Below are 13,244 nucleotides of genomic sequence, written 5' to 3'. Positions count from 1 at the left end.
TTCACTCTTTGTAGAACTTTTGTTCCTGAATATTATGGAAACATTTTCTTTTTTTGTTGGACTTTTATACACACGCATATGCACATACTTTCACACAAAAAATAGTAAACAGGTATTTCATCAAATCGACTCTTCCTGTGTCTTGTAGGTTTCATTCATTCCTCTTTTCAAGTGCTTCTTGTAAAACTTATTTTGGAGTAGGTTTTTGTGTAATAACTTTATAAGAACTTTAATACCTGAGACTACTTTTGTTATGTTCTATTTAAATGACAATTTGATTATATCATTCCAAGTTTAAAGTTATTTTCTTTTAGTATATTAACTATGTAGTGCTACAGAAACATTTTTCTCTTGCTCTGAGATCACCCCTCTAAGGATCGTTTAATTGTGATGGTTCCTTTGTGGTGCTACTTTCTCACTGCAGATGCTTTTAAATTTTCACTTTGAAGTTTACAATCTCACTATAAATTCTGAAGTCATGAATTTTGGCTCTCTTCTATTACTTTTAGTGTGTGATCTTTTCAATTCTGTACTTTAATAATAATTATATACTATGTGGGACTTGTTTGCATGTGATTGCATGAGTGGAATTTTGCTGAACCAACAGTTTGCCTATATAGACGCTGATCTAACCAACCTCAGCTTTTTCCTCAGTACTTCCCTGTTCTTTAGATTTTGTAGATTTTTCCTTGCTTCTCTAATGAAAATGAAAATATATAGTAAATATATATTATATGTAATATATTTATATATGTATATTTGTATATATTTTTATGTATTTTCCTTTTGCTCTGCAAGATTTCCAGAAGAAATCTAGAAAATAGTGGATATTCATCTTCTATCCATTGCTAAAAACTGCCATTTGACATGTTTTATTTTCTCTGTCATATGTTGAATACTCTCCTCGAATACTGGAACACTTTTCCAGGTAAAACCTACAAACTCGCCACTATCTTCTCTGTGTCATATTTTAGATACTCTTGTTCTACCTTCAACAGTTTTCAAATATCAGCCAAGGAAACCACATTGTCATTTTAACAGCACTTCTGCGTGCCCATTAAAGCATTTCCTTCTGAGCCCAAAGCATTGTGTACTCACCCTTTCATCAGCCAGAGCAGCCAGTTTGTGGCAGTCTGAGCTTTCGCAAGCATAGCATTCTATACAAACAGTGTTTTATTCACCAACTTCTGTTATTTGCATAACTTTATATTAACAAAATATGCAAGCTATCAGCTATTTTATAAATTGTTACTTAGCAAATTGTAATATATGGTTCAAAGAAGTGTCACAAAGTCATAATTAAAATTTATGACGATTTTAATACTAAATGTGAAGTGATCATATTTTTAATTTTATAGTTTTGGTGCCTGCATAGTGAATATCCATGAATAGTGTAACCCATAGCAATGTACCATATTTAAAAATATTCTATCAGTGTGATGTTTACACTATTTAAGATACAGTATCTTAAGATACAGTATCAATTAAGTGTGACAGATTGTTGTGATCTTTCTAACTGTTTTTGAAGCTTTCTAACTTATCCTCGAATCTGTCCCCCGAGATTCAGGTACTTCAATGTAGGAGACAGTAACTCAAAGCAAGAGATTAATTAAGAACTGCTGAAAATACATCTTAGAGTAAGAGCTACATGAAATTTTCCATCCAGTTGACTCCAAGGAGCATCATATATCCTTGAATACTTTACAATAACAGTGTGACTTTATTATTTATTTATTTAGTCTTTTTGAGACAGGGTTTTACAATTTGGCTGGCTTTTAGCTTACTTTTGTAGCCCAAGTTGGCCTCAGACTCACAGCAATCCTCCTGCCTCAGCTTCCCAAGTGCTGGGGTTACAAGCATGTGCCACTGTGCCTGGCTGTGAATTTATTTCAAAACCTTACAGAGTAAAAAATTCAATAAAATACATGGCCAGAAAGATTTTCTTGTTTGAATACCAGTTTTTTAATTTTCTTGATTGTGCAGATCTTTTGTGCATTCCACCTAACTCTTAATTCTATAAATGTTTGACTTCTAGCTTATGACCTGTCAGATATCTAGACTTACGTTCTACCTACAGAGAATTAACAGCCTCTACATCTGAACTCCTCGAGGTCAGCCCTGCATAGGCAGTCTCATCAGCTCTGTTTATAAGTCTATGCAGCCCAGTGTACCCTGCGGTCTTGCAGGAAAGCTGCTTTTCCCTACAGCCCAGGGCAACAAGCCTCTTTCAGCAGCTGTGTGTTATTTCATGGTAGGAATGCAGGGAAATAAGAGTGGAGTGGGAAGGATCAGTGAATAGAAAGGGTAAATCTTATGTTCTGGTAATTTTAGTTACCAATTGCTTGCATACTGAGCTCTCTTCTAAAAGGAAGTAAAGGCACCTTCTAAAAGGTGCTTACCCTTATAATTTCTTTGCTAGGATATTTAATCTTTCTACTCTGTATTTACTTCTTGGCATGTTTTAATGTATAACCATATCATACCTTCAATCTTAATCAATTTTATTTGCTGTCTTAGGACATTCTTAACATTAAAACATTAAATAATCATTACAAAGTTGAAAACCTACCTCAATGGTGATTAGAATTACAAAATGTATAGAACCTTTTATATTTTCTTTTAATGTGGGATAATTAGTTACACTGTGGTAACATCTAATTCTTAAATATATCTTATAACAGATGTTCTTTTTGTTTGTTTGTTTGGTTGATTGGTTATTGGTTTTTTGAGACAGGGTCTCACTCTGTAGTTCAGGCTAGGCTTGAACTCACTATGTAGCTCAGGTTGTGCTTAAACTCTCCATCATTCTCATGCCTCAGTCTCACAAGTGCTGGGATTACAGGTGTGCACCACCGTGCTCACCTACAAAGCAGGTGTTTTTACTCTAGAGGAAGTGCTATGAGTTTACAACCAGAGTCTATAAACATGAAATTTTTATGCATTGTTTTAATTATTGTCAAAAACAGAAGTTAAAAAAAGACACAAAAGTTAACTAAAAAATCTAAAACTTTTATCGTAAAGTATAATAATCGATACCTAGTCAAAAGAGATTTTGGAAGAATAAATTTAAAAGAGTTTGGGCTGGAGGTGATGTTTAGTGGCAGAGTACTTGCTTACTATGTTTGAGGCCCTATGTTTGAGTTCAGTCCCCAGCACTACACGTGTGTGTGTGCATACACAGACACACAAGTTCGATTTGCAATGCATTTAAACTTAGTGTATTTGTTTCCTTTTAGAAAGCAATATATACTGCAACACAGCAGTTAGGCTTACAACATTGGCCACCTCAGAAAGAAAAGATTGTACAGTTTCATAATCAACTTCAGGTAAGTGCACCTTAGCAAGTCTTTGCCTGGGTTTCAATAGATAAGATCAAGAAGGAATATGACAGTAACAGAGCTGTCTTCAAAACAAAGACAGCTTTTCCCTAGACTTTATTGGTGGATCCCTTTAACTTGCAACAAATTAATCCTTCTACCTCCAGCCCCTTAACATGTTTGTAAAAACCCTGCAAATGTAGTGTAAGATACTTAGCATCCTATTTCTAAACCTTATTTAAATTTTCCTGTGAATTAACCTTTTGGGAAAACACTAGAATGTGCATAATACTAATTACGTGTAAGATTGTACATCCTACATCTTTTAAAGTGTTTTAAAGCCATTTCTATTTCCTAAAAATTCCAGCATTGTGTAACGTACTCACTTTCAACTGGGTGGTTTATCTTTTTCCTGGTAAATGTGTAAATATTTTGCTATGCATCATTTTTTACTGATTATATGCATTGCAAACATTCTCCAAACCTTGGGTTTTTAGAAATGGTGTTCCCCTGTACAGGGGTTTGTGTTATGTTTTGTGTTTGCATGGTCCCCCCAAGCATCATGCAGACATGGATGTGCCTGGCATTTGTGTTTGGCATTTGTGATTAGTTTGTTGTCTAGCACTGGGATTGGTGGTGTGAAGCTGGCATACAGTGTAAGGGTGGGAAGAAGGTATGTCTTTCCTCTTGCTCTTTCACTCTTTCTGTTTGCGGTGGCCATGAACAGCTGCCCTGCCATGCCATCCTGCTTTAGAGCTGAGTACGGACTGAAACTTCCAAAAATGTAAGAAATAAATTTTTCCTTGCTTTACTTTGGGTGTCAGGTATTTTGTCTCAACAACAAGAGAAAACTCAAGGAACTTTTTAAGATGCAGTAAGGTCTGCACTTTTTGTATCCTATTTTTAGAAATATTTTCAACTCTTTGTAAAGATGTCCTCTACGATATTTACTAAAATTTTTAAATAGTTGCATGGCCCATTATTACTTTTTATGAAATTTTTATTTAAAGTATTAAGTAAAGGACCTGTTTTTCTTTTTTTTTTAATTTTATTTAAAGGAAAAAGAGAAAAAACAAAACAAAGTGGTGTAAGGGTACAAGTAATATAGAACTACAAAAAAAAGACAGTAAGAAATCACCAGTTAATAGATTACACATTATCGTCTTAGAGACAGTTGCTCAAGTCACAGTATCAAAGCATACAAAGTGAACATTCAAACAGAGAGACTGCAAACAGTTGTGTTCAGTGATCCAACCAAAAACATTAATATGGTCAGCTATTTCACACCCCTAAGCACACTTGCAGTTGTATCCTTTAGCGCACTTTTTTTCCCTCTCTTTTTTACAACAAAATTTACACATTTTGGGTTTTATTACTCCTTAGTTCTTATTACTTTTTTTTGGAAGAGAATAAAGTAAAATATGGCAAAACAAAGCTGTCAGTCAAAACCAAGGATAGACATAGTACATGATGTAAGAATAGAGTACAAGGTTATCAACAATGGTTACCATAATGTCTCTTGTTTCCTTAAAAAGAATTGTCTATCTCATTAGGTATTATAAAGTTGGACTAAACAGTAGAGAACAAGACCAATAAAACTTAAACATTGTAAACATTACAGGACTTCCAAAGGAGTTAATAGTCAAACTAGAATGGGCATCGTAGTGAATCTTATTGCCTTCAAAGTAGTTGCCTATACCCCCAAACTTGATACTATCATACAGAATGGAACAGAGTCTAATCAGTCAAAACAAGATAGTGGGAGTATTACAGGACTTCAAAACAAGTTAATAGGAAATCAAAAAAGTTATTATAATATATCCTGCTAATTTTTAAAATTTTTCCCCTTAATTAAGAAAAACATAAAAAACAACTAAATATTTTTTTTAGTGAATAAGGGAGAGATTGAGATAAAAGAGGACATAACAACATAACAATACAGGTGAAAGCATGACTGTTTCAGCAACCTAGTGCTTCACCACCAAATAACCCAATTTAATAGTAGTTACCATAGTGTCTATCTTTTTCTTTGAAATATTTGAATATAACTTCATATACTATAGCTTCAAATATTTCCATATCAAGAAGCCCAGAATAAAGGCTTTCCAATTAATAAGTGAAAACTTTACAAGGCTTCAAGGCCACATAATGGGGAATCATGATTATCACATACTTTTATATATTTGAATCATTACTTACATTAGGGAAACTATTCGATATTCAGACATGTGAGATTGATTTATTTCACTTATGAGTATGGTCTCAAGCTGCGCCCATTTATTGATAAATATCTCAATGTGATCCATCTTTATAGCTGAGTAGTACTCCATTGTATAAAAATACCACAGCTTTTTTGGATAAATTCCTCAGTTGATGGACACTTGGGTTGTTTCCAAGATCTGGCGATTACAAATCGTGCTGCTATAAACATAGGTGCACATATATCACTGTGGTATGATGCTTTCAGTTCTTCTGGGAATATGCCTAGAAGTGGAATAGCTGGAATAAATGGGACTTCCAATCCCAGCTTTTTGAGAAATCTCCAGACTGACCTCCACAAAGGTTGTACCAGTCCTACACCAACAGTGTAGGAAAGTTCCTTTTCCCCACAGTCTCTCCAGCATTTGTTGTTGCTGCTTTTCTTGATCCTGGCCATTCTTTCAGGAGTGAGATGGTATCACAGTGTGGTTTTAATTTGCATTTCTCTAATGACCAATGATGATGAACAGACCTGTTTTTCCCCAAATGAATAACCAATTTTCCCAAGACTTTTCCTCAGTGGTTCCATAAGCATCAGAATTTGCCTTAGGAAACCAGATGTTCTTCTTCTTAATATCCTGCATTGCTCATTCTTGATGTTTCTGATGCATTAGTCCAGGATGAGCAAGATCTATTTCAGTTGCACAGGTTTTTGCCTCAGGAGGCGAAAGTGCAGTTCCATCATCCATAACAACACTGACCAGAGTTGGGGCTTATCTGACTAGCCATTCAAGCCAAGATCAAGGTGATGTTTCCTTAAATACTGGAGTCTTAACATTCATAGAATTACCTAAAGTTTCAGCTGCATTGTCTTTAGAAGGGAAGCAGTTTAAAGTGTGGCTTTTTTACATAAGAAATGCAATCTTAAGGGCATACTCACTTTGCTCAGAAATTTCATAGTTTAGAAAGTGTTATGGTTTGTGTTTAAATGTCCTCCCAAAGCCTCATGTGGTCATGGGAGTGGGCTCTTTGAAGGAGGCTGAGTCTAGCATTTGTGATTGGTTCATTGTCTAGTGATGGAATTGGTTAATTGAGTACTGCACCTGCCTAGGGATGGCTAGCCAGCCTACATTAAAAGGGAAGGAAGGAGACTTGCTCCTTCCTTCTTGCTCTTGTCACCTTTACACCTGCCACCAGCATGAATGCCACCCTGTCTTGGAGCCAGCTGATTATGGACTGAAACCACAAACTATGAGCTAAATAAACCTTTACTTCCTTAATTTTGGGTGACAGGTATTTTATCCCATCCATGAGAGAAAAGTAAGCAAGACAGACTTTGGTACCAGGAGTGGGGTCATTACTGTGACTGTAACTGGCCATGTGGTTCAAGAGCCTTTGGGAATGGCTTGTGGGAAAAATTTGGAAATGTTCAGAGATGTCACCTGAAAGAGAAGAGCTGGAATGCCGTAGGCAGTTCGGTATGGGAGATTCTGGTCAGAGCTCAGAACACCAAAAGGTTGATAGAAATCCTGCCAGTAAAGATCAGGCTCAGGAGGATACTTCTGGGAAAGACTGCATTAGTTATTGGACTCCAGATGATATGTATCATGAGTTGGCAGAAAGTTTGTCTGCATTTTGCTCCTGTCCAGAGATTTTTGCCTGAGACTGACTTTAAGGAAAGTGGACTGATTAATCTGGCAGAAGAAATTTCAAGGCAGCCTAGTGTTGACATGATATCATAGCTATTGTTGGGGGCTTTTAGCCAGATTTTTTCTTTTTTGGTACCAGGAATTGAACTCAGGACCTTGCACTTGTCAAGTAGGTACTGTGTCACTGAGCTATGTCCCTGGCCTTTTTAGCCAGATTTATGTTGCAAATCAAGAGCAAAGGGCCCAGAAGGATGATTTAAAATGTTGAGTTTGACCAGGAAGGAAGCTTCAGTAAAGCTTTGGACTGGCCAGGGAGCATCATGGGAAGAAGTGTGTCTCCACTCTGCCTCAAAACTGCAAAAGTGAAAGGCTTTGTTTTGAACAGAAATCTGTCGAGCACCATGTTTCAGATAGTGGCACCAGCCACGTAAGGTTCCAAAATTGCAGCTCCAGAATGGCAGTGACATAGAGAATTTGTTTCTCACAGTCAAGTTTAGAGTGCCCAGTGATCCAGGTATTCAACTAAGCCAAACTAAGAGTGAAGAAAGCCTGGTTACTGTTTCAACTGGAAGTGGATCTTGGCAGTATCTATATGGTGCTGATTTTAGGTGTATAGAGAATACCCAAGTTCTGAGATTAAAAAGGAATCTGCCCCGATTTCAGAAGGCCTGGGAGGCCCAGGCAGTGTGCCCCTGAGAGGGCTATGTGTGAAGCTTTCAGTGTGAAGTCAAAGGTGCAATGGAGAATCCAGACATTTGGAAAAACCAGGATCATGGATCATCGAAGAAAACCTGCAAGAAGATAGCAAAGTCAGCTCAAGAGAGAAGCCATGAGAGCTGCAACCACGCTAGTGGTCGTGGAGTCATGTAGCCTTTTGGAGCTCACAACTTGTCACAGATTGCCTCAGATGTTCCACATAGAACTGCAGGACTTAATATTTGCCTTGCTGGATTTTGGACTTCCTTTGGCCCCAATGCTTTGTATTACCCTGTTTGTACCTTTTGGAATGGCAGTGTTTATCCCTTGCCATTGAATGCACCATTCACAGATAAGAGTTTGCCTTAAATCTTAGAGGAGACTTGAAACTTGGATTTTTCAGCAGCGCTGAAATTTTTAGGGCTCAGGGAACTCTTGGAGATGGACCAAATGTCTTTTGCATAAATGGTGTGCATGAGTCTTTGAGGTTTGTGAAATATTATGGTCATAGGCATGGACCTTTTGAAGGTAGCTGAATCTTAACAGTTGTGACTCAATAGGTTTGTTGTCTAGCACTGATATTGTTGGGATGAGTGCTGCACCTTGCCCAAGGGCAGGTACGCAGCATACAGTAAAAGGTAGAGAAGGAGGCTTGCTCTTCCATTTTTTCTCTGGTTGCCTTTTGTACCGGTCACTGCCATGAAAAGCTGCCTTGTACCATGCCACCCTGACTTGGAACCAGCTGACTATGGACTGAAACCTCCACAAACTGTGATCTAAATAAACCTTTCTTTCCTTAATTTTAGATGTCAGGTATCCCTTTATCCCCTCAATGAGAGAAAAGTAATCAAGACAGAGAGTTTCCTAATGGGAACTCAGATCAGCTCAGGTGAGGAATGGTGTTCATTGGCAGTGCATTCAACATGGTCCTCAGTTCAGTCCTGGGAACTCAGCTTAGTTCTTCTTTGTGAACTACTGCTTGTGAAAGGTCAGCCCAACCTGATCTGTGTGGTGATTTCTGTGGCTCATAGATAACCGAACAGTAGGAATAGAAGTGGGGAGGGCACTGAAGACATCTGGAGGTGTTGGCAGTGTTTTTCTTAGGAGATGCAAGAGCACAGCCGATTCTTACTGTTTCTGAGAGATTCTCAGTAAGGTCAAGCAGGATAATCACCAGATCCTATCAGTTCCAAAAATCAGTTAACTTAAAGGCTCCCTTGGTAGTCTGGACATTTTTGTTTTGAAGAAGGCTAGAGGAACAGGTATGAAAGACAAAATACCTTCAATATTTCTCCCTCTTTGCTGATCTTCCCAGAATCTGACAGATGTCACAGACCATATTGAATTGCCTCTCAGCAAAGAAGCCAAAGTACTTCTGGATTTTTGCACTCATTACATTGCCAAAAATTGATGTGTCCCATCTCAATAGCTTTAGCCATCATTAGTTTTGAAGCATTTCCTACTTATAACTAAACCTCTTATCCTGAAAGGCTGAGTGCAAGAGGCACAAGGATGTCTAATAAAACTTTCAGGAATCAAGCAACCTGCTTGCTTCCCTGGTAAGCAGCAGTGTCTTGACAAGCAGTGTCATCCCCAGGGAGAGAACCAGCCAGCATCTCCTGAGGTCCATGCTGTATTGGAACTTAAGGCGCTGGGAAACCAAGCAACCCGCTTACCTCCCTGGTAAGCTGCCATGGCTCAGGCAAGAGGCGGCCACCCCTGGAAATGAACCAGTCTCCGGAGATCCACGCCATGTTGGAACTTAGGGTGTTAGGAAACAAATCAACCCGCTCACCTCCTTGGTAAGCAGCAGCCACCCCAGGGATAGAACCAGCCAGCATCTCCCAAGATCCATGTCATGTTGGAACTTAGGGCACTGGGAAACAAAACAACCCACTCATCTCCCTGGTAAACAGCCATGGCTCAGGCAAGAGGCAGCCATCCCAGGGGAAGAACCAGCCAGCATCTTCCATGATCCATGCCATGTTGGAACTTAGCGCACTAGGAAACAAAGCAACCTGCTTGCCTCTCTGATAAGCAGCCATAGCTTGGGCAATTGGTGGCTGCCCCAGGGAGAGAACCAGCCAGTGTCTTCCATGATCCATGCCATGTTGAAACTTAGCGCACTAGGAAACAAAGCAACCTGCTTGCCTCTCTGATAAGCAGCCATGGCTTGGGCAATTGGTGGCTGCCCCAGGGAAAGAACCAGCCAGCATCGCCTGAAGTCCACACCATGTTGGAACTTAGGGCACTGGGAAACCAAGCAACCCACTTGCCTCCCTGGTAAGCATCCATGGCTTGGGCAAGCGGTGGCTGCCCCAGGGAGAGAACCAGCCGGTATTTCCAGAGATCCATGCCATGTTGAAACTTAGGGTTCTGAGAAACCAAGCAATCTGCTTGCCTTTCTGGTAAGCAGCCATGAGCCTACCAGTGCGTGGGTTGAGAATCAAACATCCCATCTCCCCCGCGTTAGCAAATGGGAGCCAGAGATCTGAGCATCTCTTGGGAGATTGACCATATGCAATATAGCAAATGGGGGGATCTCTTTGAAGGCAAATATTGTTACCACTGTTTTGCTTTGTTCTGATTAATTGTATTGCTCTATTCAATATTCTGTTTTGATAAGTTCTATAATGTTCTGTATCTGGTTTGATTTTGCTATACCTGATTGGAAGAATATAATAAAGAAGAACATAAAGAATAAAGAAAGAATGAACATAAAGAAAAAGATAATGAGATATATTGTGGTACCTATTACTGTTATCCCGGTAACCTGTTGTGATATTATGTACCAATTTCACTGCACTGTCTCAATTGGCTTTGTTCTGTCTTGTCCTTTTGTATTTCACTACCTTCAAAATAATAAAAAATTTAAAAAGCTTTCAGAGAACCACTGTGTCCTCTACTTCAGCCTGTTTAGGCCATTGTGGATGGCCTTAGCTGACAGCATGCTCAGCCAAGCTATTGTTACCCTTCAATCTGAAAGAATCCAGGTAGTTGAAACATAATTAAATTTGAATTGGATGGGCCTCATGTCAGTCTACAACCTAGAATATGAACAGCCAGATTAGCCTGGAGTTGTTATTAGGGAAAAGAAAGAAGCACTATGCCTAGGAATGGTTGGAGCTAATCTCAGATTTTCAAAAGTGTCTGTTTAATCCTCTTTCTCTCTTATATTGACATTTCTCAGAAAACAGATGAAAGATGATGATCTTTTCTTGGACAAATGTATATCCAATCACACTTCCTTGTAAAGTATGTGGTCCAAAAAATGAGAGAAATTGACCCAAAAATCTTTTTGAGTTAATTTTTGAGGAGTCCTTATCAATACTCAGTACAATCAGATGTTTATGGATTGTTGGGAATGCAAAAGGTTCACCAAGTACCTTGAGATTCTGCACATTGTTGAATGACTTTTGGGATAAAATATACACCATTGTCAGACAACAGGTGGTTCAGAAATTCACGCATGTGATGCAAATTAATTTCTGTGGGAAGCCGCCTATGAATGGCGCCCATTTCCTGCTTCCGGGTTCTTCCCGGCCTGAACAAGCCCGCCAAATTGTCATATCTGCCCAGTTACCCGTGACGCTAGCCTATCAGCTTGTTAGGCGCGCTTCTCTGTGATTGGATACTGCTTCCCCTTATAAGAGGTTGTTCCTGCCCCCAACGGCGGAAGAGGAACCAACGTTGAGGGTGGCGGACCTTGTCAGGTCCGGTTCGCTGTACGTATAAAGTTTGAGAGCTGATCCTGCTCGAGTTTGGTCTCCTGTCTCCCGCGGCTCCGGTCAAATTTCAAAAGACAATGCTGTGGTTAGAGTGACTGATTGGATTAGAACATCAACGCTAATCTGAATAATTTCAACACAGTGAGGCAGCACCAGTATCTCTGAGGTTATTAATATGTAATGTTGTCAGCTTTCCAGCAGTCCCTTGGATTCATGCTCAGTTCATTGTGGCTTCCCTCTCTGTGACACAACTATATCAGCTTTTGGCAAGAGTCTGAAATGAAGTGTCTTGTGCATCAGAAATATACAGTCCTTTCTTCTATGAGAACAACGTCTTGAGATATTTTGACATGTTGTCAGGTCCAGTGTGATGTTGTATCCCTATAGCAATCACAGTAATCTGGGCAGGGCAGATTGTCTTAGTCACTGTCATTACTGGGCAAAATACTGACACTGACAACTTAAAGGAAGAGTGGTTTATTTTGGCTCACAGTTAAAAAGTTTCAGTCCTTGAATTGTGTAGTGGAAAGCCCCAAGGAAAGAAATAGGCTCATATCATAGTGGTCAAATAGAATAGAGAAGCCATAAATAGAGATATACCTTCCAGATCCTGCCTTCAGTGACCTGTCTCTTCTGCTCAGATCCCATTTAACAACATGTCAGCAGTAGTGTCCACATGATTTAGTTACCTTGTGAAAATCTAAGCCACAAGAGCATTAGCCCTTTAGGGGGCATTGTCCCTAAACCATAACATAGACTCAACTATAGCTTGATTCTGGGCAGTCTCATCAAAGCGTACATCCTTACCATGGGACAGTGGAGTTTGGTCAGCAGCCATCATTTATTTCTATACTCCACACTCCCAAAGATGTGCATTCATTAATCTTCTCCTTTGAAGTTTTCCAAGTGGTAAAAAAAATGCCTAAGGAAACCAGACCACAGATACTTTACTCAGGGAATCTTTGTGAATTTAAGAATTATTCCAGGAGGTTAATTGTGGAAGGAGGCTTACCTCAGAGTGAACAACTGCTGCTCTTTCATGACCCATAAGTTCTAGGCTAACTGTATTCCAAACAGTTAATTTCCATGTTATAAGAAATGGTTTCTGGACTCTTCTGATCTTGTTAGATACAGAGTCTAAACATGCAAGAGACCTCTGTGAGGGTAGAGATTGTAAAGTTAGTGAAAGTCTATTTAAATTCACCCATATTTCATTTTAATGTATTTATATGACTAATATATTACTTTAAAAGTAGTAACTTCTTTAATGCTATTACAATAGTCTTCAATATATTTGACTGTGTCTTAGTCATTTCAGGCTGCTGTAACAAAAATACCAGGCTGTGGCTTAGAAAAAGTACACATCAGGAAGTCATTCAAATCTAGGTCATAGTTAAAGCCTGAAGAGGAATGATGTAGAAGAGAAAGAAGAACTAGAGTGAATTGGGGAAGTCGAACAAGCAAAAGAGAATCAGAACTCAGGAAAAAGGAAAAATAGAAGACAGTTATTAATAAAGAAGGAAAAGCAGAAAGTTAGATGATAAACTGTTCAATATCAAGAACTGATTTTTTTCTTTGAGTTTTGAAGTTAGATTTCTTGTGATTTTAGCATTATCCTACTCAGTAAAAGCAGAAGTCAAATTGCAATGGTTTAA

General features: G+C 38.8%; 1 protein-coding gene across 1 annotated transcript in view; it reads left to right on the top strand.

Moving 5' to 3' along the window:
- Dnah14 (dynein axonemal heavy chain 14) overlaps positions 1-13,244 on the top strand; it is a 345,721-nt gene that overhangs the window by 154,900 nt on the left and 177,577 nt on the right. Inside the window, exon 35 of the mRNA XM_063237535.1 lies at positions 3,237-3,326. Within this exon, the coding sequence (XP_063093605.1) occupies positions 3,237-3,326 (90 nt within the window). The remainder of the gene's footprint in view (positions 1-3,236; positions 3,327-13,244) is intronic.

The sequence above is a fragment of the Cavia porcellus genome, unplaced genomic scaffold (genome assembly GCF_034190915.1).
Source record: "Cavia porcellus strain 051 isolate PalLab524CR breed Dunkin Hartley unplaced genomic scaffold, mCavPor4.1 scaffold_26, whole genome shotgun sequence".
NCBI classification, from domain to species: Eukaryota; Metazoa; Chordata; class Mammalia; order Rodentia; family Caviidae; genus Cavia; species Cavia porcellus.
The sequence above is the reverse complement of the archived record's forward strand: the minus strand, read 5'-3'. Positions and strand labels throughout refer to the sequence as shown.